Consider the following 25,172-nt stretch of genomic DNA (forward strand, 5'->3'; position numbering starts at 1 on the left):
CTAGACTAATGTCACTTTGAAAAATGAAGGTTTTTTGCGCATAATTTGGCCAATTTATGTGTGCCCATTCTTTTTGCAATTGAGATTACTTTTTTCTTCAGAGCACCCGAATAGACCAGTGAGCGACCCCTCTCTTTTTTTCTATTAATCATTTTTGGGATCCCGCTCCTGGAGCATTGCAGCAGGTACGTGTTCACACTATTAGAAGTTTGACAGCCTTTTTTCTGACCATGTGTCCCTCCCATTCAGTCACAGGTGGTTTTAACTAGCTCTACCAGCCCATACATTGTAGGTTAAAAGCCCAAGCAGAGACATATTGTCCATACAGGCTTACAGCCCAAGAGTGGCATATCCAGTGGTAGTGTAGCGTAGTTTCCCATCATACGAAGGTGACCTTGTCGTGGTTGATGGGCACACATAAATTGGCCAAATTATGCGCAAAAAACCTTCATTTTTCAAAGTGACATTAGTCTAGATACAATATTTCTTATATTTTCATGTATGGAGTGCCGAAGTTCTTTTTGCAATTGAGATTACTTTTTTCTTCAGAGCACCCGAATAGACCAGTGAGCGACCCCTCTCTTTTTTTCTATCAGCAGAATAGTGTGTGCCGCTGTGAAGGTGACTGGAGGTTAAGACACGATATAACAGCAGAATAGTGAGTGCAGCTCTGGAGGTGACTGGAGGATAACACATGATGTAACCGCAAAATAGTAACTGCAGCTCTGGAGGTGACTGGAGCATAAGACCTGATGTAACAGAATAGTGACTGCAGCTCTGGAGGTGACTGGAGGATAAGACATGATGTAACAACAGAATAGTGATTGCAGCTCTGGAGGTGACAGGAGGATAACACATGATATAACAGCAGAATAGTGACTGCAGCTCTGGAGGTGACTGGAGGACAAGACATGATGTAACAGCAGAATAGTGACTGCAGCTCTGGAGGTGACTGGAGGATAACATATGATGTAACAGCCGAATAGTGACTGCAGCTCTGGAGGTGACTGGCGGATAAGACCTGATGTAAGAGCAGAATAGTGACTACAGCTCTGGAGGTGACTGGAGGATAAGACACGATATACAGTAACAGCAGAATAGTGAGTGCAGCTCTGGAGGTGACTGGAGGATAACAGTTGACTGGAGGATAACATGATGTAACAACAGAATAGTGACTGCAGCTCTGAAGGTGACTCGAGGATAAGGCATGATGTAACAGCAGAATAGTGACTGCAGCTCTGGAGGTGACTGGAGAGTAAGAAATGATATAACAGCAGAATAGTGAGTGAAGCTCTGGAGGTGACTGGAAGATAAGACATGATGTAACAGAAGAATAGTGAGTGCAGCTCTGGAGGTGACTGGAGGATAAGACATGATGTACCAGCAGAATAGTGACTGCAGCTCTGGAGGTGACTGGAGGATAAGACATGATGTAACAGAAGAATAGTGAGTGCAGCTCTGGAGGTGACTGGAGGATAAGACGATGTAACAGCAGAATAGTGACTGCAGCTCTGAAGGTGACTGGAGGATAACACATGATGTAACAGCAGAATAGTGAGTACAGCTCTGGAGGTGACTGGAGGATAACACATGATGTAACAGCAGAATAGTGACTGCAGCTCTGGAGGTGACTGGAGGATAATACATGATGTAACAGCAGAATAGTGACTGCAGCTCTGGAGGTGACTGGAGGATAACACATGATGTAACAGCAGAATAGTGACTGCAGCTCTGGAGGTGACTGGAGGATAATACATGATGTAACAGCAGAATAGTGACTGCAGCTCTGGAGGCGACTGGAGGATAACACATGATATAACAGCAGAATAGTGACTGCAGCTCTGGAAGTGACTGGAGGATAAGACATGATGTAACAGCATAATAGTGACTGCAGCTCTGGAAGTGACTGGAGGATAAGACATGACATAACAGCAGAATAGTGACTGCAGCTCTGGAGGTGACTGGAGGATAACACATGATGTAACAGCAGAATAGTGAGTGCAGCTCTGGAGGTGAATGAAGGATAAGACACGATGTAATAGCAGAATAGTGACCGCAGCTCTGGAGGTGACTGGAGGATAAGACACGATGTAACAGCAGAATAGTGACTGCAGCTCTGGAAGTGACTGGACGATAAGACACGATGTAACAGCAGAATAGTGACTGCAGCTCTGGAGGTGACCATAGCATGAGACACGATGTAACAGCAGAATAGTGACTGCAGCTCTGAAAGTGACTGGAGGTTAAGTCATTATGTAACAGCAGAATAGTGACTGCAGCTCTGAAGGTGACTGGAGGATAAGGCACGATGTAACAGCAGAATAGTGACTGCAGCTCTGAAAGTGACTGGAGGATAAGACCTGATGAACCAGCAGAAAAGTGACTGGAGGATAAGACACGATGTAACAGCAGAATAGTGACTGCAGCTCTGAAGGTGACTGGAGGATAAGACATGATGTAACAGCAGAATAGTGACTGCAGCTCTGGAGGTGAATGGAGGATAAGACACGACGTAGCAGCAGAATAGTGACTGCAGCTCTGTAGGTGACTGGAGGATAACACATGATGTAACAGCAGAATAGTGACTGCAGCTCTGGAGGTGACTGGAGGATAACACATGATGTAACAGCAGAATAGTGACTGCAGCTCTGGAGGTGACTGGAGGATAATACATGATGTAACAGCAGAATAGTGACTGCAGCTCTGGAGGTGACTGGAGGATAACACATGATATAACAGCAGAATAGTGGCTGCAGCTCTGGAAGTGACTGGAGGATAAGACATGATGTAACAGCAGAATAGTGACTGCAGCTCTGAAGGTGACTGGAGGATAAGACATGATGTAATAGCAGAATAGTGGCTGCAGCTCTGGAGGTGACTGGAGGATAAGACCTAATGTAACAGCAGAATAGTGACTGCAGCTCTGGAGGTGAATGGAGGATAAGACACGATGTAACAGCAGAATAGTGGCTGCAGCTCTGAAGGTGACTGGAGGATAAGACATGATGTAACAGCAGAATAGTGAGTGCAGCTCTGGAGGTGAATGGAGGATAAGACACGATGTAACAGCAGAATAGTGACTGCCGCTCTGGAGGTGACTGGAGGATAAGACATGATGTAACAGCAGAATAGTGACTGCAGCTCTGGAGGTGAATGGAGGATAAGACACGATGTAACAGCAGAATAGTGGCTGCAGCTCTGAAGGTGACTGGAGGATAAGACATGATGTAACAGCAGAATAGTGACTGCAGCTCTGGAGGTGAATGGAGGATAAGACACGATGTAATAGCAGAATAGTTACCGCAGCTCTGGAGGTGACTGAAGGATAAGACACGATGTAACAGCAGAATAGTGACTGCAGCTCTGGAGGTGACTGGAGGATAAGACACGATGTAACAGCAGAATAGTGACTGCAGCTCTGGAAGTGAATGGAGGATAAGACATGACGTAACTGTGGCGCCCCTGAGGGTTTGATCGCCACAGGGATGCTGCACCTCTTCAATGGGGTGTGGTATCCCTCCTTCGAGGTAAGAACGGTGCAATGTTCAGGACCCCACCTCCACATCCAACACCACACTTCTCCCACCAGAGGGGGCTAATAGACACTAGCGTGCTGTCCCTCCCAGGAAAATGGGAGACTGGGGAACCAAAAGATAGGGGGAACCATGTAGAGGGTGAGGGTGGAGGACGCACATTTAGTTTGCACTTAATATTTTATATTTAATACACAGCCATCTTGGGCTTATGGTCCTTTGATTGTGATCTCCGTCCCCGAACGTGGCTTCTGGGTGAAGCTGCAGTGGACGGGGACACGGCCCTCGTACTCTGGCCTTGAGTCGAGGGGCAGGTTGGAGTTAATGTATGTCTCAACCCGGTCAAGGTCCATACCCAAGAAGGCCTGGAGCTGAGGAGTGTAGATCCACCGCAAATGGATCCCAGGGGGATGCAGACGGAGCGGTGTACGCCACCTGTCCTCGCTATTCTGGCCTAGTAAGAGGGATTCCGGCTGTAAGAGGGGTACCGGCCCCCGACACCTGACTTTGCTACTCTACATCCTAGTCAGGGAAGCCCGGCAGGCCCAGAGGATCCCACCGGGTAATGGAAGGAGCGGAGCTGCCACTCGTACCCTTTTTCTGAGCGTAGTCCAGAGGGAGACCCGGCCTATCTACACACACACAGACAGGAAAGGACGCGGTCTGAAGTCTAGGAACACTCTGGTGCGGGGTCCTGATTAAGCACTTGAATTACTCGGAGGTTGTCGGACCCCCGTCCCTGGTGACCGCAGAACTCTGTGAGGAGCAGGGAGAAGCCTTGCAGCTGTACGCTACACCGTGAGTAAAAACTCTGGAAGTCGACCGCTATGGCCTCTGGACTCTTTATTTCGGCACCGCACCGCGTAGCACCAGACCTACACTACAACCCCCTTCATCCTCTTCTCTGCCCTGAGGCCCTGCTCCGCCTGTGGGGAGTAGTGTCAACGTCACTGGTGGCCTTCACCAGGTACCACAGGTGGCGTAGTCGATAAGAACCACTCAACCCTGTAAGCCCATTACTTTTATGTGACGGCCCTGGGCACGGAGTGGGTCCAGGCCACGACTGCTCCCCCAACATCTGACCCGGCTCCGAGTTCCCCATCTCCCAGGGAGGGCTGTGAGCGTCACATAACAGCAGAATAGTGACTGCAGCTCTGAAGGTGACTGGAGCATAAAACCTGATGTAACAGCAAAATTGTGAACGCAGCTCTTTATGTGACTGGAGGATAAGACATGATGTATCAGCTATAGTAAGACGACTCGCTCGGCCGCTTCTGGAAATAGACTCAGGAACCCGGGTTTTCTCTGCAGGCTTGATTATATGGCATAAAGCTTTGCTGCTCCAGCAGAATAAACACGGCCTTACTGGCAAAACGACAAAAGAAAAGAATAAACGATAGCACAATCCATAGCAGTGTGGGGTTCGCCCACACAGGTTGTAGTCCCAGCCTCCACCTCTGTCCTGACTAGACATGAGCGTTGTTCTACTCGAACTGTTCGCCAATCTCAAATTCGAGCTGTTTTGGGCGGTGTTCGAGCCGTTCGGCGAACACGAACGATTTGAGAAAAATTCGGCTGTTCGAGGTTATGTTCGATAACTGTTCGTGCACCAAAATCATAACTGGATTTTTTCTCAGTAATGCTGAAAATTAATGTTAATCCGCAGTTTGAGTGTACAGCGGGGCGGGGGGAGGGGCAGGGGATGGATCTCTGCAGGAACAATGAAGATCTCCATTTTTTTTTCTCTTTCCCGCATTTGCAGTGGGGAGGTGCAATCTGTCAGCCTATCAGCAGTGCACACACGGAGCAAAGTGCTTTTTTTCACACAAGCAAGGGCATGTGTGATTGGCAGTGTATGTCACATGTCCTTGCCCTATAAGACCAAGCCATTTTCCCCGTCGCCACCATTTTCTCACTGCTGCAGCTGCGTGTTAGACGGCACCGCTGTTGCTGTGTGCGCTATACCTTGTTAATTTCAAGCCAATTTGTGCACAAATCTACAGATAGCTTGGGAGTAGGGAATAGTTGTGATTGCAGTCCTTTTAAGGACTAGGTTACAGCATTTCCTATGACTTTTATCAGGCAGGTCTGTGCTCTTAAATAGATAGGTTGTGGGAGTAAAGACTAATTGTAATTGCAGTCCTTTTCAGGACTAGGTTACATCAGTTCCTATCAGTTTTTGCCAGGCAGGTCTGTGCCAGTGCTGTGCAAGTTTTTTTCACAGCATTTGGCTGAATCTAGCAAAGCTAATCCTTTTTGGCCTATTGCAGAGTGTGTTAGTCAGTGGAGTAGCCTATCTGTGTTGCAAGATATACCACCTGTGTATAGAATACACATTTTTTTACTGCACCTAGTGAAGTAAAATCTTTTGGGCATAGCATCATTCTATTAGTCCATCTATACTGACCTCCATCAGGTTGCAAATTCAATCTATTTTTTTTCTGCATCTAGCTCTGAAAAAATATTTGGGCTTCTAGCAGTATGTGGGACTTTCTCTATTAGTCCATCTATACTGACCTCCATCAGGTTGCAAATTAAAAATAATTTTTTGTCTGCATCTAGCTCTGAAAAAATATTTGGGCTTCTAGCTGTGTGTGGGACTTTCTCTATTAGTCCATCTATACTGACCTCCATCAGGTTGCAAATTGAATATAATTTTTTTCTGCATCTAACCCAGCCAATAGTTTTGGCCTAATACCACAGTTTGGCCACTCAGCTCTGCTCGGTTCCCATCCATTGTTTTTTTGTGCAAACAACTCCAGAGTTGTGAATTAGTTAACCACCAAAATGAGTGGAAAAAGGCCTGCTGCTGGTGGAAAGGGGAATAGGCGTGTTGGGAAGGGGAAAAAAGGTTGTGTCCGTGGGGTAGGTGCAGAAGAAAGACCATCTTCCAGCCAAACTAAGATGTCTACTTCTTTTAGCGGACAATGTGATAAGATCCCTTTCTTACGGCCACGCCAATCGCTACAAATTCCAGATGAGGCACAAAAACAGCAGGTGCTTCAACGGATATCAAGTGCTCCTTTAAGTGGGCTCTCCTCCACCTCAACTTCAACATCACAAATACTCCAGTCCTCAGAGGTGTCACCCAAATCGCACTTGCTTCCTCACAGCTCCCAAATCTCCAGCTGCCCGTCTGAGTATGAGGTAGAACAGATGGTTGAGTCTGCAGAGCTGTTTACTCATACTATAGCCTGGGAATCAGAGGTCGACTCCAGAGCTTCTGTGAATCCAGACGAGGAAATGATCTGCACTGATGCCCAGAATCTTTATGAGTCGGATCCAGGACCAGACGCAGAAGGTTCTGACCATAATGTAGACCCTCATTCCCAAACTGTAACTCCTGTTGGTGGAGACAATGAGGAAGACGATGATGAGACTCAAATACCTGAATGGAGCGACAACTTTAGTTTTTTGTCAGGGCAGGAACAGGTTGGCTCTGAGGATGACGGGTGTGATAACGCACAGGGTGATGATGATGAGGTTGGAGATCCCACTTACTGTCAACCCACAGTCAGCCAAGAGATGAGGTCAGCAGAGGAGGTGGAGGAAGATGCTAGTGACGACGAGGTCAGGTTGCGCCTTCCTGGACAGAGACGTAGTACTGGAAGCACGTCAACAACTGCATCCTCAAACACAACTCTGCCTCTCACCACAAGTCGTGGTGGCTCTTCAGGTCGCATGGGTGCTAAGCCTTGCATAGCCTGGGCATTTTTTCAGATCGATAAAGATGACCCAACTCGTGTTATCTGTAACATTTGTCAGCAAAAGCTAAGTAGAGGCCAAAAAATACATAGTTTGAGTACTTCATGCATGAACCGGCACATGGATATGAAGCATAAGTTGCAGTGGGAAGCTCAGTGTGCTACAATGCGGCCTAGCCGGCCGGGCCAACCACCGTCTGCCATATCTTGTGCATCCGCGGCCTCTTCATCCTCTGTGACTGGGGGGACAGCAGTCACACCTGTTTTGGGACGCAGACCTGCCACCTCTTTACCCGCAACAGCCAGCGTGATTGGCAGGTCATCATTTTCTTTGGAGGTGGTAACACCAGCTGGTGTTCAGCGCTGTCCGACATCGATAGCACCACCTTTGGATCAAGGCAACCTAACATGTCCGCCTGCATCTTCCTCACAGACTGGCAGTTTGCCGGGGACGCCCTACTCAACCCCGTCTAAGCACAACAGCCAGCCCTCGGTCCCTCAGATGTGGACAAGTAAAAGACCATTTCCTCCTAGCCATGAGAAAGCTAAGAGGTTGAATTTCACCATCTGCAAGCTCTTGGCTACAGAAATGCTGCCTTTCCGCCTGGTGGACACAGAGGATTTTTGAGACCTTATGTCCGTCGCAGTGCCCCAGTACCAGATGCCCAGTCGGCACTACTTCTCAAAGAAAGGTGTGCCTGCGCTCCACCAGCATGTCGCACACAACATCACCGCTTCTTTGAGAAACTCTGTGTGTGACAGGGTGCATTTCACCACAGACACTTGGACGAGTAAGCATGGACAGGGGCTTTACATGTCGCTGACTGGGCACTGGGTAACTATGGTGACAGCAGGACAAGGGGCTGCTGTCCAAGTCTTGCCGTCCCCACGAGTTGTGCGTCAATCCTCTTTATCTCAAAGTTCCTCCACTGCTTCTGCCTCCTCAACCTCCTCTCGGTCCTCCACCTGCACCCAAAGCCTGTCTGGTCATGCCACAAGCTTTCTAACTGCGCAGAAGGGATCCTGCACACCTCCTTACTATGCTGGCAGTAGGGCTCAACGTCATCAGGCGGTTTTTACTTTGAAATGTCTGGGAAATGTGAGTCACACAGCTGAGGAGTTGTGGTCAGCTCTAGAGAACCAGTTTCATGAATGGTTGTCTCCACTGGACCTGAAACCAGGGAAGGCCGTGTGCGACAATGCTGCAAACCTGGGTGCGGCCCTTCGCCGGGGCAATGTCACACATGTGCCTTGTATGGCTCACGTGTTGAACCTGGTAGTCCAGCAATTTTTAGCCCACTATCCCGGACTAGATGGCCTTCTGCAGAGGGCACGGTCGCTGTGTGCTCACTTCCGCCGTTCGCATCCCGCAGCTCAGCGACTTACATCACTACAGAAGTCGTTGGGCCTGCCACTTCACCGGCTAAAATGTGATGTGCCTACCCGGTGGAATTCAACTCTGCACATGTTGCAGCGACTGTGGCAGCACCGACAAGCCCTGGTGCAATACGTTCTGACGTATAGCCTGGGCCAACGAGATTCAGAGGTGGGGCAAATCACGCTGGAGGAGTGGTCTCAGATCAGGGACCTATGCACCCTTCTGCACAGTTTTGAAATGGCGACGAAGATGTTTAGTGCTGACGATGCCATTATCAGCATGACTATTCCGGTGATTTACATGCTGGAGCACATGTTAAACAGAATTCGGAGTCAGGTGGTGCGACAAGAGGAGGTGGAGGAAGTAGAGGAGGAGGAGTTGTATGCGGAAGGGCTAACATCTGCAAGGTCCAGACGGTCGGCAGCACCAAGGCGGCAGGCATGTGAGGGTGGGGGAGATGGATTTACCAGGGCGCATGGTAGCAGCCAAACTAGTGAGGAAGGTGCAGGAGCCCAGGAAGGAGTGGAGGACGAACTGATGGAAGACTCATCAGATGAGGGAGACCTTGATCACATTTCTGTTGTGCGAGGTTGGGGGGAGAGGACAGAGGAAGGAAGCATGATTGTTACCTCGCCACCAACACAACAGGGACTTGGTGCTCCTGGATGCGCAAGACACATGAGTGCCTTCTTGCTGCACTACCTGCAACATGACCCTCGAATTGTGAGAATTAGAAATAATCCTGACTACTGGGTTGCCACACTGTTAGATCCCCGGTACAAAAGTAAATTTGCAGAAATTATTCCTGCCATAGAAAGGGATGCACGCATGAAGGAGTATCAGCAGAGACTGTTGCAGAATCTTACATGTGCTTTTCCACAAAACACCAGTGGTGCACGTAGTGAATCTCACAGTTCCAACTTGCCAACCGTGGGACCGTCGAGTGTTCAGCACTCAAACCGTAACAGAACCACAGTATCTGCTGGTAACATCAATTTTGCGGAATCATTTCACCACTTTTTTAGCCCATCCTTTGCAAGGCCACAGGAGACAAGAAGTCTGACACATAGTCAACGCCTAGAGACGATGGTACAGGAGTATCTCCAAGTAAACATTGAAGGCATGACTGTGTCACTGGACCCTTGCTCTTTTTGGGCTTCCAATCTGGATAAATGGCCGGAGCTCGCCACTTACGCCTTGGAGATCTTGTCATGCCCCGCAGCCATCGTTCTGTCTGAACGTGTGTTCAGCGCTGCTGGTGGTGTGCTGACAGATAAGCGCACGCGGCTCTCCACTGATAATGTAGACAGACTCACGTTCATAAAGATGAACAAATCGTGGATCCGAAACGACTTTTCTACCCCTGTGTCATCCTGGGGAGAGTAAAAGCTTGATGATTTGTTAAAATCACCTCACCAACCGTTTTAAGCTTTAAAATTACTAATCATGTTTATCTGTATCTTGGCTGGAAAATAATTTGGGCTTTGTAGCAGTGTGCAGTACTGATTCTATTAGGCCATCTATACTAAGCTCCACCAGATTTAAAATTACTAATCATGTTTATCTGTATCTTGGCTGGAAAATAATTTGGGCTTTGTAGCAGTGTGCAGTACTGATTCTATTAGGCCATCTATACTAAGCTCCACCAGATTTAAAATTACTAATCATGTTTATCTGTATCTTGGCTGGAAAATAATTTGGGCTTTGTAGCAGTGTGCAGTACTGATTCTATTAGGCCATCTATACTAAGCTCCACCAGATTTAAAATTACTAATCATGTTTATCTGTATCTTGGCTGGAAAATAATTTGGGCTTTGTAGCAGTGTGCAGTACTGATTCTATTAGGCCATCTATACTAAGCTCCACCAGCTTTCAAATTAATAATAATTTTTAGCTGCATCTAGCCCGGAAAATAATTTTGGGGCTCCTAGATGCGCAAAACACATGAGTGCCTTCTTGCTGCACTACCTGCAACATGACCCTCAGATTGTCAGAATTCGAAGTAATCCTGACTACTGGGTTGCCACACTCTTAGATCCCCCACACTCTTCGATCAACCTTTTCATTTTAATAAAGAACAAAAAAATGGTCATTTTTGAAATTATAAGCATTAGCAGGTTATTAGAAACTGAAATCAAACAGTTTTCAACTCAAAACTTTATTCTAGGTGATGTTACATTTGCACATAGGACCCCTTGTTCGAAAGGAGCTTCTGAACTCTCTCGTCCATTGAATTTGTCAGGTTTTGGATGGTTTCTGCTTCAATTGTTTTGCATGAGGACAGAATATCCTCCCAGAGCTGTTGCTTAGATGTGAACTGCCTCCCGCCATCATAGACACTCCTTTTGATGATGCTCCAGAGGTTCTCAATGGGGTTGAGGTCAGGGGAGCATGGGGGCCACACCATAAGTTTGTCCTCTTTTATGCCCATATCAGCTAGAGATGCAGATGTGTTATGTGCAGCATGAGACGGTGCATTATCATGCATGAAAATGATCTTGCTGTGGAATGCACGGTTCTTCTTCTTGAACCATGGCAGGAAGTGCTGTTTGAGAAACTCCACATACATTATGGAGTTCATCTTTACCCCTTCAGGGATCCTAAAGGGGCCGACAATCTCTCTCCCCATGATTCCAGCCCAAAACATTACTCCACCTCCTCCTTGTTGGCGCTGTAGCCGTGTTTGCGTGGGGTGTCCATCAACCAGCCATCCTCCACTCCATCCATCTGGACCATCGAGCGTTGCACGGCACTCATCGGTGAACAAAACAGTTTTGAAGTCAGTCTTCATGTATTGTTTGGCCCACTGGAGCCATTTCTGCTTGTGTGCAGTGGATAGAGGAGGTCGACAGGATGGCTTACGCACAGCTGCAAACCTCTGAAGAACCCTGCATCTTGTTGTTCGGGGGACGATGGAGGCATCAGCAGCTTCAAAAACTTGTCTGCTGCTATGACAAGGCTTTTTTGCCGCTGCTCTTTTAACCTGATGTAATTGCCTGTAGGAAAGAGTCCTCAATTTTCCCTTTTCAGCACGCACACGTGTGTACTGTGAATCAGCTACATGCTTCTTGATTGTGCGATGATCAGGATGAAGTGTCTTGGCAATGTTGATTGTAGTCATGCCTTGACCTAAACACTCCATAATTTGTTGCTTCTCAGCAGCCGACACATCCTTTATCCTTCCCATTTTGGCAGAAAATGTAGGCTGCTTAATAATGTGGGACAGCCTTCTTAAGTAGTCTTGCCTTTCAGTGGACACACCTGCCAAACTAATTAGCACAGGTGTCTGCAATTGCTTACAGTGATATAAAGAGCCCTGACACACATCACCATCAATGAGTTTAACTGACAAACAAAAAAATTCTTCCCTTATCACTCCTAAACACTTTCTGTATAATAATTTGGAACACAGTGTACATGTGCTTTTCCACAAAACACCAGTGGTTCACGTAGTGAATCTTACAGTTCTAACTTGCCAACCGTGGTCTGTATGGAGTTGTTCAATAAAGGGCCCAAATGTTATGAACTGCTACAAGCACTAAGGAAAGATAGGAAGACTGTCCCTACGATAGGACTAAGCTGATTCCCTACGATGCAGCGGGGGACCTGTTCCTTGTGAACAGACCCGCCTCAGTCCTCGGCTAGTCTGAACGCAGACCTATAGATATAAGGGAGGGGTCCCTACAAGAACTAAGGACTGGGAAAAGTTGGACACCTCCTAGCAGAAATTGTAGCAGGAAAAAGACAAACAAACAAAAAGTACAAAGTGGTCCAAGGACCAAACAAACTACTGAGTAAGGTACAAGGCACCTGGCTAGCTCAAGAGTAAAAGTAACACTGAAGTCCAGCAAGGCCAGAAGGGCGGAGCTGGATTATAAAGGCAAAAAGTCATGTGACCAGCAAAATAGAAAAAACTAACAGGAGGGTTCTAACACCAAAATTAAGATAACATAGACGGGAGAGGTCTCTATGAATAGGAATTCCTAAGTATTTGATACCCTGTGAGGGCCAGGCAAAGGGAAAGTTGGACTGGATGGAATCCTGTATGGATTTGGGGAGGGAGACATCGAGGGCCTCAGACTTCGCTGCATTGATTTTAAAATTTGACCATGTAACAAAGTGATCTATTTCAGCCATAACAGCAGGGATGGATATATGTGATTGAGTGATATATACTAGGACATCATCAGCAAATAGAGAGCACTTGTACTCGGTGCCTCCCACCTCAATCCACCTAATATTGGGGTTATGGCGAATTGATGAGAGCAGGTGCTCCGTCACTAGGATGTATAAGAGAGGGGACAGAGGACATCCCTGCCTTGTCCCATTGGTGATTGTGAAAGGTGATGAAAATGTTCTGACGCACCCCCTGGGCCTTGGGACACCCGGAGCCGGACCCTTTTTGGTGGATGCTGGTGGTTGTAGTCTTCGTGGCGGCGATCCGGTTCCGTGGCTCAGGGCGGTCAAACCAGTGGCGGAACTATTTATGTGGTTTTGATGTTTAAATGTCCGACTACGCCACCCGTAGATTGCGGTCAGAGTGAACCGCTGCTGCAGGGCAGACCGCTGAGGCTGGTGTTGTGGGTGCAGCAGAGCGTAGTATAACTCCCCACGGGAGGAGTATAGCCTCAGGGCAGTGTATGCGGAGGATGGGGGTGATGGTGCAGGGCAGCAGCAGTAACGACACGGAGTCAGTGATGCAGTCCAGGGCCTTTACTCACAGTTCTTATTATCCAGACCACTTCTGCAGGTAACGGCTGCCCACGTCGTACTGTGCTCCCCAGGTGAGGGTCTCAGACAACTCCCAGATAACTTTGGAGCACTTCACAGGACCCCCTTTGTGTGTCCTTTGTCTGGCCTTTCTTACCAACGCTTCTGTCCGGCTGCCTCGGGCCTCCTCTTGGTAAACTTGGCGCCAGTTTCCCTGACCCTATGTGGTGCCTTCCTAGCGGGTGTAGCGAGGGGCTGCGCCACATAAAATGTCACAGCCTCCGGTTTCTAGCTGAGGGTCGTTTCCCGCCTCCACTAGTTTCGGGGACCGGTCTCCCCCTTTGTCCTGAGCCCTCCATGCAGGTGGATTCGGGCGTGCGGTGGCGACTCGGCCGTCCGCACCCCTGGGATCCCTTCGTTCCTGGAGCCTTCTCCGCTCCTCTTCCTTCCTTCTCCCTCTTCCAGGCCCGGGCCTCTGTTACTAGGCCCGCCTCCGGAGCAGAGCTCATGCAGAGCCCCTGCTCCCTGCCACTTCTGCTCAGACTTCTCTGCACTGAACTAAGATGGTGCCCACCTTTTATACTCCCTTGTCAATGCACCCAGGAACTGCTTCCTCCCTGCTCCTGCACTACAGGGTTCCCCTTCCTCGGTGTTCCCTCCCCCCACTCCAGCCAGGGACAGGGACTGTCGTGCCCATCTCAGGGGCATATTGGTTGCCCTGCCCCACGGCAATGTGTTGTAATGCATGCAGGTGTCGGGGTCCTGATCCACACTCCATCCTTACCTGAGAGTGAGATTTCACACCTCTGGGTGAGGTGCAATACCTCTGTAGCAACCGAGCCCTCAGGGTGCTACAGTTCCATTTATCTTCAGCCTAGGTGACGTATTGCGATACAGGGCCGTGATTTTGGCTATAAAAGGGTCCCCTAGACCCCTACCCCAAGCTTTTTAAGAGAATAATATATGGCGTGCCAGGAGACTCTATGGAATGCTTTCTCAGCATCCAACGAGAGTATCTAATTACAAATTTTTAACTGCATCTAGCCCAGGAAATACTTTGTGCCTAGTAGCAGTGTCTGCTAGTCAGCGGATTATCCCAGCTGTTAAGCAAGCTACACCACCTGTAGTTTGGACACTTAATTTTTTCAAAGGAAATGCTTCGGGACCCTGGGATACTCAGTGAAGAGCATCAGGAGGCACCCCAAGGCATAGGGGCTGGGACTGGCGGTAGGACGCCTTGCGGTGGACCGCCGAGCTGGATCCTTATAAAAGCTTTTTAACTGCAGCAGCTTTAGTGGACGCTACTGGAGCTGGAATTACGCGGCTGCTGGCATGAGACTTGCCCTCCAATAGATCCTTGTAAAAGGATTTAAAGTGTATTCATTCAAATTAGAGAGACAATTTAAATTAAAAAGCTTAGACCTGCCTCCACCGCAGGGGGGCTCGCTCGACCCACCAGCGGACAGGCACCAGTATTGGGAGAGGGGGGCTGGCCGTCAGGGTCCACCGCAGCTCTGGCACAAAGCCGGCGACACGGAGGTCGCACGGGCAGGAACGGACTGGCTGTGTCGGCTTCGCACTTTTTTGGTTTTAGAAGGGCATGACATGCCTATATCTGTGTCTCCCCCTCCTTTTATGTAAAGAGAGGAGAGAACAAGGCGCAATGGGTGACTCAGTATTGCAATTATAGGAGGGGTGTGGGGATGGCTACTAACCTTATGAAGTTGTGCACCTCTGCACAACCCCAGTGTAAAGCTCCACAAGCTCCGCTCTGCTGGTGGCTGTCATCTATTTCCAGCAGCGTTCACAGATCCTGATCTCTCGGTGGTGGATCACATGGTCAGGTTAGTTGCATGTAACGCCGAGATGGACGCCCAGCTTCACCAACACCCCCGGCAGCGCTCCGGAGGGGTTAGGGCAGCGCAGCTTGGAAAACCAGGGTAGTAATTCTAATTGACACCTGATGAAGGTGGCTGTGTCCACTGAAACGCGTTGTGTGTATTAATAAATCAGTCCTTTTAATATTTTTGCCCTGTTATTGGTGCTCTGGTACCGCTATTTATATTCACTGATTCCCCCTCCTTTTACTCCTCCACCTCTTTTCTTTTCGCATGACTATATGTACTTGTCACTTTTCCATGTGTTAGTTGTGTCTTCTGAGCAGTTTGTCAGCTTTTGGACACCTTTGAAGGTGTTTTCTATCTGTTTCTATGTGTTTTTGTTTGCCTGCCATTGGTTTTAACGGTGTTCGAAGGTGTTCGACGAACAGTTCGACGAACAGTTCGGCGAACATACGGGTGTTCGACTAACCGAATCGAACTCGAACACTACGGGGGTGCCTCAACACTAGTCCTGAGCTGAAGCTCTCCCTGTCTAGAGTCTTTGCCTCTCCAAACCACAACAGAGAAAAAAAAACAGGACTGAACATTTAAACATTGCTCAGCCACACCCTGAGGTGGACGTATGGGGAATGACGTTTCTCCCATCTCTATGTCATTCCCATAAAACCACACCCTTTAAAAGAGTTAACCCCCAGCATATAACATGCTGGCAGAAAGTTTATTGGTTTCAGTTCACACAGGCTAGCAACCTGTGCGACACATACCTCCCGTCATATATCATACCAGTGACTCTGTCACATATTCCCCCCCTCTGCCCAAAGCCGGGGGTTTGGGCACCTTCCGACACCAGACAAGGAATTCTAGAAAGGGCATCAGCGTCCCGTGTAACTTCTCGGGCCTATGCTCTACGTGAACGTTGAAGTCCTGAAGAGTTAGGAACCATCTAGTTACCCTGGCATTTTTACCCCTCTTTTCCCTCAACCATCTCAAAGGGGCATGGTCTGACACCAACTTAAACTTCCGGCCTAGCAGGTAGTATCTCAGTGTATCTACTGCCCACTTTATGGCTAAACACTCCTTTTCTACTATTGCGTAGTTTTTCTCGCAGGACTAAAGCTTCCGGCTTAGATAGAGAATGGGATGCTCTTCCCCATTTATCTCTTGAGAGAGTACGGCTCCTAGACCAACCTCTGAAGCGTCTGTCTGGACCACAAACTCTTTCTTGAAGTCGGGTGCGACCAGGACCGGCTTTTACACAGTGCTGACTTCATCAGTTGAAACGCAGTCTCTATTTCCTCCGTCCACTTCACCATGGTTGATCTGGTGCCTTTTAGGAGATAGCGCAGCCATCATGGCAAAATTTGGGATAAACCGCCGGTAATATCCCACCATTCCCAGGAACGCTCTTACTTGCTTCTTGGGGAGCGGTTGCGGGCAGGTCTGGATTGCCTCCACTTTATTTACTTGTTGCTTTATTTCGCCTCTCCCGATGACACAGCCCAAGTACTTGGCCTCCTCTTTTCTGACGGTGCATTTTTTTGGATTTATTGTAAATCCAGCCTTCCTTAGAGCATCGAGAACGGCCTGTAGTTTAGTTAGATGACTAGCCCAGTCTGGGCGAAAGACTACAATGTCGTCAAGGTAGGCTGCGGCATACTTCTTATGTGGGGCTAGGATCCTATCCATAGCCCACTGGAAGGTGGCTGGGGCCCCAAATAGCCCGAACGGCATCCGAGTGTATTGAAAGCACCCATCCGGTGTCGAGAAAGCTGTCTTCTCCTTGGCCATCTGGGACATGGGTATCTGCCAATAGCCCTTCGTCAGGTCGAGAGTGGTGATGTACCTCGCAGGTCCAAGCCTCTCGATGAGTTTGTCGACACGGGGCATCGGGTATACGTCACACTTGGACACCTCACTCAGCTGGCGGTAGTCATTACAAAACCTCCACTCTCCGTTGGGTTTTGGCACAAGGACGATTGGGCTCGACCTCCCACTCTTTGACTCCTCTATCACACCAAGGTCTAACATCCTCTTCATCTCAGTCGAGATCACCTCCAGGTGTGCTTCCGGAATCCGATACAGCTTCAGATTCACTCTTACATGTGGTTCTGTTAGCACTTCATGCTCTACCACCTGAGTAAGCCCTGGCAACTCTGAGAACAGCTCCCGATTCCACTGTAGTAGTTCTCGACACTGCTGCTTCTGGGCTGGCGATAGAATCTCTGCTATAGTGACCTCTTCAACCTTGCTTCGGGAGCGGCTCCCAGGCAAGGAGTTTCCACAGGTTCCCGATCCCGCCACGGCTTGAGCAAGTTCACATGGTATACTTGGTGCAGTTTTCTTCGGACAGCCTGGTGGACTCGGTAGTTCACTTCACTGAGTTACTCCACCACCTCATACGGGCTTTGCCACTTGACCAGGAACTTACTTTCTACAGTGGGAATGAGAACCAGAACACGATCCCCAGGCTGGAACGGTCTCAGCCTTGCCGACCGGTTATACACCCTCGCCTGGGCTTCCTGCGCCTGGAGGAGATGTTCCGTCATGATGGGCATCACTTTCGCCATTCTCTCCTGTAACTGGGCGACATGTTTGATGATGCGCCGGTGGGGCGTGACCTCGGCCACCCAGGTTTCCTTGGCGATGTCTAGGAGACCCCTTGGATGCCGGCCATACAGAAGCTCGAATGGAGAGGAGCCAGTGGACGCTTGGGGAACTTCTCTGATGGAGAAAAGTAGAAACGGAAGCAGGTAGTCCCAGTCTCGACCATCCTTCTAGACGACCTTTTTGAGCATCGCTTTCAGGGTCTTGTTAAAGCGCTCCGGTCTGCGGATGGTAAACGGAGGTTTGTAGCTGGGTAATCTGAAGCACTTTACACAGCTCCTTCATCACCTTACTCATGAATGGGGTTCCTTGGTCCGTCAGGATTTCCTTCGGGAGGCCGGTCCTTGCAAAGATGTGGACCACTTCCCGGGCTATGCTCCTACTGGACGAGTTCCTTAGGGGTACCGCTTCGAGGTACCGGGTCGCATAGTCCATGACGACCAACATGTATTGATGGCCCCGGGCTGATTTAACTGAGGGACCAACGAGGTCCATGGCAATCCTCTCAAAGGGAACTTCTATCACAGGTAGTAGAACTAAGGGACTACGGAAGTGGGAGGTGGGCGTGGTTATCTGGCAGTTGGGGCACGACCTACAATAGTTTGACATCCCTCGGTAACATCCTGGCCAATAAAACCTCCTCACTATTCTCTCCTGAGATTTTTCAACCCCTAGGTGTACCCCCAAAATATGTGATTGGGCCATGTCTAATACCCTCCGATGGTATGGCCCTGGAACAGCTGTTCCACTACCTCTTCACCTTTCAATTTGGTTTCCCGGTATAATAGCTCCCCCTGAACTGCAAAGTGTGGGTACCTGGTGTCCGCCCCCGGCTCTTGGGCAACACCATTACAAACCGTAACATTGTCCCACGACCCTTTAAAGGTCAAGTTCCGAACTTGAGCTGCCCCAAAGTTCTCTCTGGGCACCTCTAATTCAAGGAGGTCGGCCTCAGTCAAAGTCTCATCCTCGTAACCGACAAGAACACACAGTGGAAACTCATCCACTTCCGAAGGCGACTGGGGTATTTCTCTAGGGTCCTGGCTTTTGCTCCCGTGATTGAATCTGGATCCCTTCCCCCACAAATCCCAGAACAAGGGAAAATCACGCCCCAATATGACGGGATGTATCAGGTCCTTGACCACCCCGACCTCGTGGGATTGGGTGCCACAGTCTGTTCCGACTTTCAGTCTGGCCACCGGGTAGTTCTTGACGTCCCCATGATGCAGCGGACGCCCACAGATCTGGCGGGGATCAGCTGGTGGGGAAGGGCGCCACTGATCAAGGTCACCAGACTCCCGGAGTCCAACAGCCCCAGGACCATCACTCCATTAAAGGACAGGGCACACGCCTGCGGCCCCTCGCCACTTTGATAGTCCACACTGCAGGCTGGGTAAGCATAGTATGAACATCGTCTGCCTAGGCTGCAGTCCATTGGCTCAGTAGATGTATGACACTGGGCGGCTACGTGTCCCGGATTGCGACATCGCCAACAGATCACATCCTTCACAACAGTCCTTGCAGCCCCTTCAGTGGAAGTGGAAAGCCCCCCAGTTGTGACTCTGAACCCCTTCCGTGGTGAACCCACCCACTTTTGGGCACTCCGGTAAGGGGAGGTGGGTATGTCGGGTTTCCCTAGGAATTTTTCGGACACTTGGTATCTCTCTACCAGACCTACGAGGTCGTCTGCATTCCGAGGGTCGCCCTGGGCCAACCAGGTCTGCACTGGCCTGAGTAGGGAATGGATGAACCTGTCCATCACCACACGCTCAACCATCTGGGCAGGAGTGGAAGACTCTGGCTGCAGCCATTTCTGTACAAGATGTAACAAGTCAAGCATCTGTGAGTGTGGAGGTCTCACGCCAGCATATGCCCAGTGGTGGACCCTTTGTGCTTTGCCAGACATAGTCACTAGTGATGAGCGAGTATGTTTTGTTAACCCTTTCGCCGAATATACTCGGGCGAGCACTGAGTATTTACAGCGTGCTCGGTGATATGTTTGACTCACTCCCGTGTGCATGATTTGCGACGGTTTGACAGCTTTAATACATGTGAGGAATGGGTAAGAAGCAGACATTCCTCACATGTATTAAAGCTGTCAAACCGTCGCAAATCATGCACACGGGAGTGAGTCAAACATATCACCGAGCAGCTGTAAATACTCGGAGCTCGCCCGAGTATACTCGGCGAAAAGGTTAACAAAACATACTCGCTCATCACTAATAGTCACTCCTGAGTGTGCCAATATTTCGGTTTTTAATTTGGCTTATTCCTTTGCGTCCTGTAAAGTCAGATCATAATAAGCCTTCTGCGGCTCCCCAGTCAAATATGGTGGCAGAACCTCTGCCCACTGCTCCAGCGGCAATTTCTACCATTCCGCCACCTTCTGAAAAACAGTCAGGAATGCCTCAACGTCACCCCCCTGGGTCATCTTCTGTAACGCTCTCCTTACCATCTTCCTGACGTGTGCGTCCTCACCTGGACTTGTCGGAGCCGTCGCCTTGTCACTGATCGCCTCTGCAAGTAACTTGACCTGCTGTTGCTGTTGGCGATGCTGATCCTGTTGCTGCTGTTTCTGGAGCTGAACCTGTTGTATCAGCAGCTTACTGGTCTCTTGCTGCTGTAGCTGCTTATGGTGCTGCTGCTGCATGCTCTGCTGGCTCTGCAAGTGCTGCATGCTCTACACTAGGTGCTTAATTAGCTCTTCCATGCTGCCAGACGTCTCCTGCTGGCTGGCAGCCTTCATCCAAGAAATTCCCCGTTCTCTGTAGCAGGTACACGTGTTCCTGGAATCTTGCACGCACTCTCGCACCAACTATGGTAAGACGACTAGCTCGGCCACTTCCGGAAGTAGACTCAGGAACCCGGGTTTCTATGCAGGGTTTATTATATGGTATAAAGCCCTGCAGCTCCAACACAATAAACACAGCCTTACTGACAAAACGACAAAACAAAATGATCCATAGCATTGTGGGGTTCGCCCACACAGGTTGTAGTCCCAGCCTTCACCTCTGTCCTGAGCTGAAGCTCTCCCTGTTTGGAGTCTTTGTCTCTCCAAACCACAACAGAGAAAAAAAAAAACAGGACTGAACATATAAATGTTGCTCAGCCACACCCTGAGGTAGAGGTATGGTGAATGACATCCCTCCCATCTCTATGTCATTCCCATGTAACCACACCCTTTAAAAGAGTTAACCCCCAGCATATAACATGTTGGCAGAAAGTTTATTGGTTTCAGTTCACATGGGCTAGCAACCTGCATGACACATACCTCCCCTCATATATAGTGAATACAGAAAGTATTCAGACCCCTTTAAAATTTTCACTCTTTGTTTCATTGCAGCCATTTGGTAAATTCTTAAAAGTTCATTTTTTTTCTCATTAAAGTACAGTCTGCACCCCATGTTGACTGAAAAAAACAGAAATGTAGAAATTTTTGCAAATTTATTAAAAAAGAAAAACTGAAATATCACCTGGTCATAAGTGTTCAGACCATTTGCTTAGTATTGAGTAGAAGCCCCCTTTTGAGCAGTACAGCCATGAGTCTTCTTGGGAATGATGCAACAAGTTTTTCACACCTGGATTTGGGGATCCTCTGCCATTCTTCCTTGCAGATCCTCTCCAGTTCCGGCAGGTTGGATGGTGAATGTTGAACTTTTTAGAATTTACCAAATGGCAGCAATGAAACAAAGAGTGAAAAATTTAAAGGGGTCTGAATACTTTCCGTACCCACTGTATCATACCAGTAACTCTGTCACACAGCAGAATAGTGACTACAGCTCTGGAGGTGAGAGGAGCATAAGAACGGATGTACCAGCAGCATAGTGACTGCAGCTCTGGTGGTGACTGGAGCATAAGAACGGATGTACCAGCACAACAGTGACTGCAGCTCTAGAGTTAACTGGAGGATAAGACCTGATGTAAAAGCAGAATAGTGACTGCAGCACTGGAGGTGACTGGAGGATAAGACTCAATGGAACAGCAGAATAGTGACCGCAGCTGTGGAGGTGACTGGAGTATAAGGTATGAGCAGATTAATGAGTGCAGCACTAGCTGTAACAGCAAATCCTGAGTGTGTGACCATTTTCCCAATATGAAGTATGTTATTACTTTATTAGATACTTCCCGTCTCTTTTTATGCTTGTCGCTCGGATATTCTGGATCTTTCTTATTGTGCCTCATCCCTACATTGATTTCTTTCTCGTTGCAGTACTGGACATGGCTCTGTTGCTCCCGATACTCCTGGCCGTGTTGGCTTCAGTTATTGGAGGTCTCTACATGTTGGGGATGTTCCGGAAGAGAAGACCCAACGAGCCCCCTCTAGATAAAGGCACCATCCCATGGCTGGGATACGCTCTCGACTTCCGGAAAAACACTGCAGGGTTTTTAAAAAAGATGCAAAAAAAGCATGGAGACATCTTCACCGTCCAGATCGGAGGCTATTACTTCACCTTCATCACTGACCCATTATCATTTGGTCCCATCGTGAAAGAGGCCAGGTCCAGGCTGGACTTTGAGAAATTTGCTATTGAGTTGGTGGCTAGAGTGTTCGGCTACCATTCTGGAACCAATGATCACAAATTGCTGGAGAAGGCAAGTACGAAGCACCTTATGGGAGATGGTCTAGTGCTCATGACCCAGGCCATGATGGACAACCTTCAGAACTTGATGCTTCATAGTGTTGGCTCTGTGGACAGTGAGAAAAAGTGGCAGCAGGATGGACTATTCAACTACAGCTACAACATAGTCTTCCGGGCAGGGTATCTTGCCTTATTCGGGAATGAGTCTACAAAAAGTCAAGGAAACTCAGAAAAAGCCAAGAAACATGACAGAGACCACTCAGAGGAGTTGTTTGGTGAGTTTAGAAAGTACGATAAACTGTTCCCACGCCTGGCCTATGCCGTACTCCCACCAAAAAACAAGCTGGAGGCCGAGAGACTGAAGAGGCTTTTCTGGAACATTTTGTCTATAAAGAAAACCCTACAGAAGGAAAACATCAGTGGCTGGATTACTGACCAGCTCCAGGACCGAGCAGAGAATGGGATGCCAGAATACATGCAGGACAGGTTCATGCTCCTGCTTCTGTGGGCCTCTCAAGGTAACACTGGACCTGCCTGCTTCTGGCTCCTGCTCTACTTAATGAAGCATCCAGAGGCCATGAAGGCCGTCAGGGAAGAGGTCGATAGAGTTCTGAAGGAAAATGGACAAGAGGTAAAACCAGGAGGTGCCCTGATCAACCTGACCAGAGATATGCTGCTGAAGACGCCTGTTCTGGACAGTGCCGTAGAAGAGACCTTGAGGCTAACCGCTGCCCCAGTGCTGATCAGAGCCGTCAAGGAGAACATGAACCTCAAAATGTCATCTGGAAAGGAATATGCCATACGTAAAGGAGACCGCGTTGCCCTTTTCCCATACACTGCCGTTCAGATGGATCCAGAAGTTCATCCAGAACCCGAGAAGTTCAAATACAACAGATTCCTGAATGAAGACGGCACCAAAAAGTCTGAGTTCTTCAAGAATGGGAAGCGGCTGAAGTATTTCACCATGCCTTGGGGGGCCGGCACCACCATATGCCCTGGTCGCTTTTTTGCTGTCAATGAACTGAAACAGTTTGTCTTCCTGATGCTGAGCTACTTCGAATTTGAGCTGGTCAATCCGAAAGAAGAGATTCCAGACATTGATCCGAACCGGTGGGGATTTGGCACCATGCAGCCCACCCATGACGTCCCATTCAAATATCGGTTGCGTTACTAGCTCCACGAGAGACGGTCCAGGTGCAAAAAGAAGCCACCTACTGATGATTCCAGAATACCTGACACCCTGGATCAGGCGACTCTGCAGGAGGCGCCCTTTCTAGAGAAGGGCCTACTGGGAGAAATTTAATTTATTATATTTATTTGGTGTTAGTGTCAGCCACACTCAAGTATCCTGCACCCCCTCCATCATGACCCTACAATTTATACTACTGGCTATGGCCACCTGAGATTCTTGTATTGTATATATTGAGTTTAAGAGGAACCCTAGCTAGTTAGATCTTCTTCCACGTTAAGGATGGATTGAGTAAATGTCTTCTGTGTAGTCTGTGAGCTTGGACCGCCATTGATGCCTAGAGCACAGGTCCTCTATTGATGGGTATGGTGGAGTTCCAGGTCGCACACTACACTAATGGGATCTTCTCACCTGACCCTATGGTATATAGGAGTCTATTTGTGGTGGAGCTCCCCTCTATATACAGTATAGCAGCGTTATGTTCTCACTCCTCCCATCTCTCCATGAAACATGAGCTATGATTATAATGTTATCTCTAATAAACCTAATTTGGATACAATTTTGTTTTCTTTGTGTTTTGTGGCTGAAGAGGAAGACAGGAATATGGAGGAGACAGAGGGGTCTGGAAGAGGACAGAGGGGTCTGGAAGAGGACAGAGGGGTCTGGAAGAGGACAGATGGGTCTGGAAGAGGACAGATGGGTCTGGATAAGGAAGATACAGTATAGTGGTCTGTTGGAGGATTCCGGAGAAGGAGAACAGAGATGTGTAGAGGGGACACGGAGATCTGGTGGGGAACAGAGGAGCTTGGAGAAAGGATGGGGACAGGAGAGTCTGACTGGGGACCTGGAGTAGGGCAAGGAGGGTCTAGAGGAAAACAGAGTTGTACGAGGACCGATGGGTCTGGAGACGGAGGTCAGATAAATGTGGAGGAGGACATGAGTTTAAGGCTATGTGCGCACGTTCAGGATTTGATTGCAGAAATTTCTGCATCTCTTGGCAGGAAAAACGCTGCAGAACAAAACATGCGTTTTGCCATGATTTTGATGCATTTTTAATGCATTTTTGAACATCAATGAATGCTTTTTGGAGCTAAATAAAGTTATTTGAAAAAAGAAACGTTGGACATTGCTTTAACTCTTGGATTACCGTCAGAACTTGGGTGAGTATATTGGTTAATTTAAATGATTAAAGAATGTGTCTGTTGTATTTCAAATAAAGTGTTTACTCTGTGTCTGTGTGTTTATTTAACTTTACTTTACTTTAGTTAAATTAGGTTTGGTAATGAAAGGGTCTGCCTGGCACCTTGTCATCACCAAACAAAAGAGCTAGGTGTCAGCTTATCCCATACACCCAAGCATTTCCATACAAGTCATTTCTGGGGCAGCTGAGAGCTGCTATTTTCAGCCTAGGAAGGTGCCATTAGGCAAACTTGTTCCCTGACTTTAATAACAGCTCACAGCTATTTCGTTAGCAGCTAAGTCCCCCCGATCAGAACTCAGAAGCGCTTTGGATGCAACATATTTTAGCTGCGTCCAAAACACTATGTTCCAATGCCGCACTTTTGTTGTCGGTACATGTGAATCCACTGCATATAATGACATTTCAATGTATCAAAATCTGCAGCGGAGACTA

General features: G+C 48.5%; 1 protein-coding gene across 1 annotated transcript in view; it reads left to right on the forward strand.

Moving 5' to 3' along the window:
- Positions 1-24,098, forward strand: part of LOC141264814 (5-beta-cholestane-3-alpha,7-alpha-diol 12-alpha-hydroxylase-like) — a 42,187-nt gene extending 18,089 nt beyond the window's left edge. The window contains exon 2 of the mRNA XM_073677155.1: positions 21,981-24,098. Coding sequence (XP_073533256.1) covers positions 21,989-23,524 — 1,536 coding nt within the window. The 5' untranslated portion in view covers positions 21,981-21,988 and the 3' untranslated portion in view covers positions 23,525-24,098. The remainder of the gene's footprint in view (positions 1-21,980) is intronic.
- The last annotated feature ends 1,074 nt before the right edge of the window (positions 24,099-25,172 follow it).

Source organism: Phyllobates terribilis, unplaced genomic scaffold (assembly GCF_046119375.1).
Source record: "Phyllobates terribilis strain yellow unplaced genomic scaffold, ASM4611937v1 Scaffold_4__5_contigs__length_816908805, whole genome shotgun sequence".
In the NCBI taxonomy this organism is placed as follows: Eukaryota; Metazoa; Chordata; class Amphibia; order Anura; family Dendrobatidae; genus Phyllobates; species Phyllobates terribilis.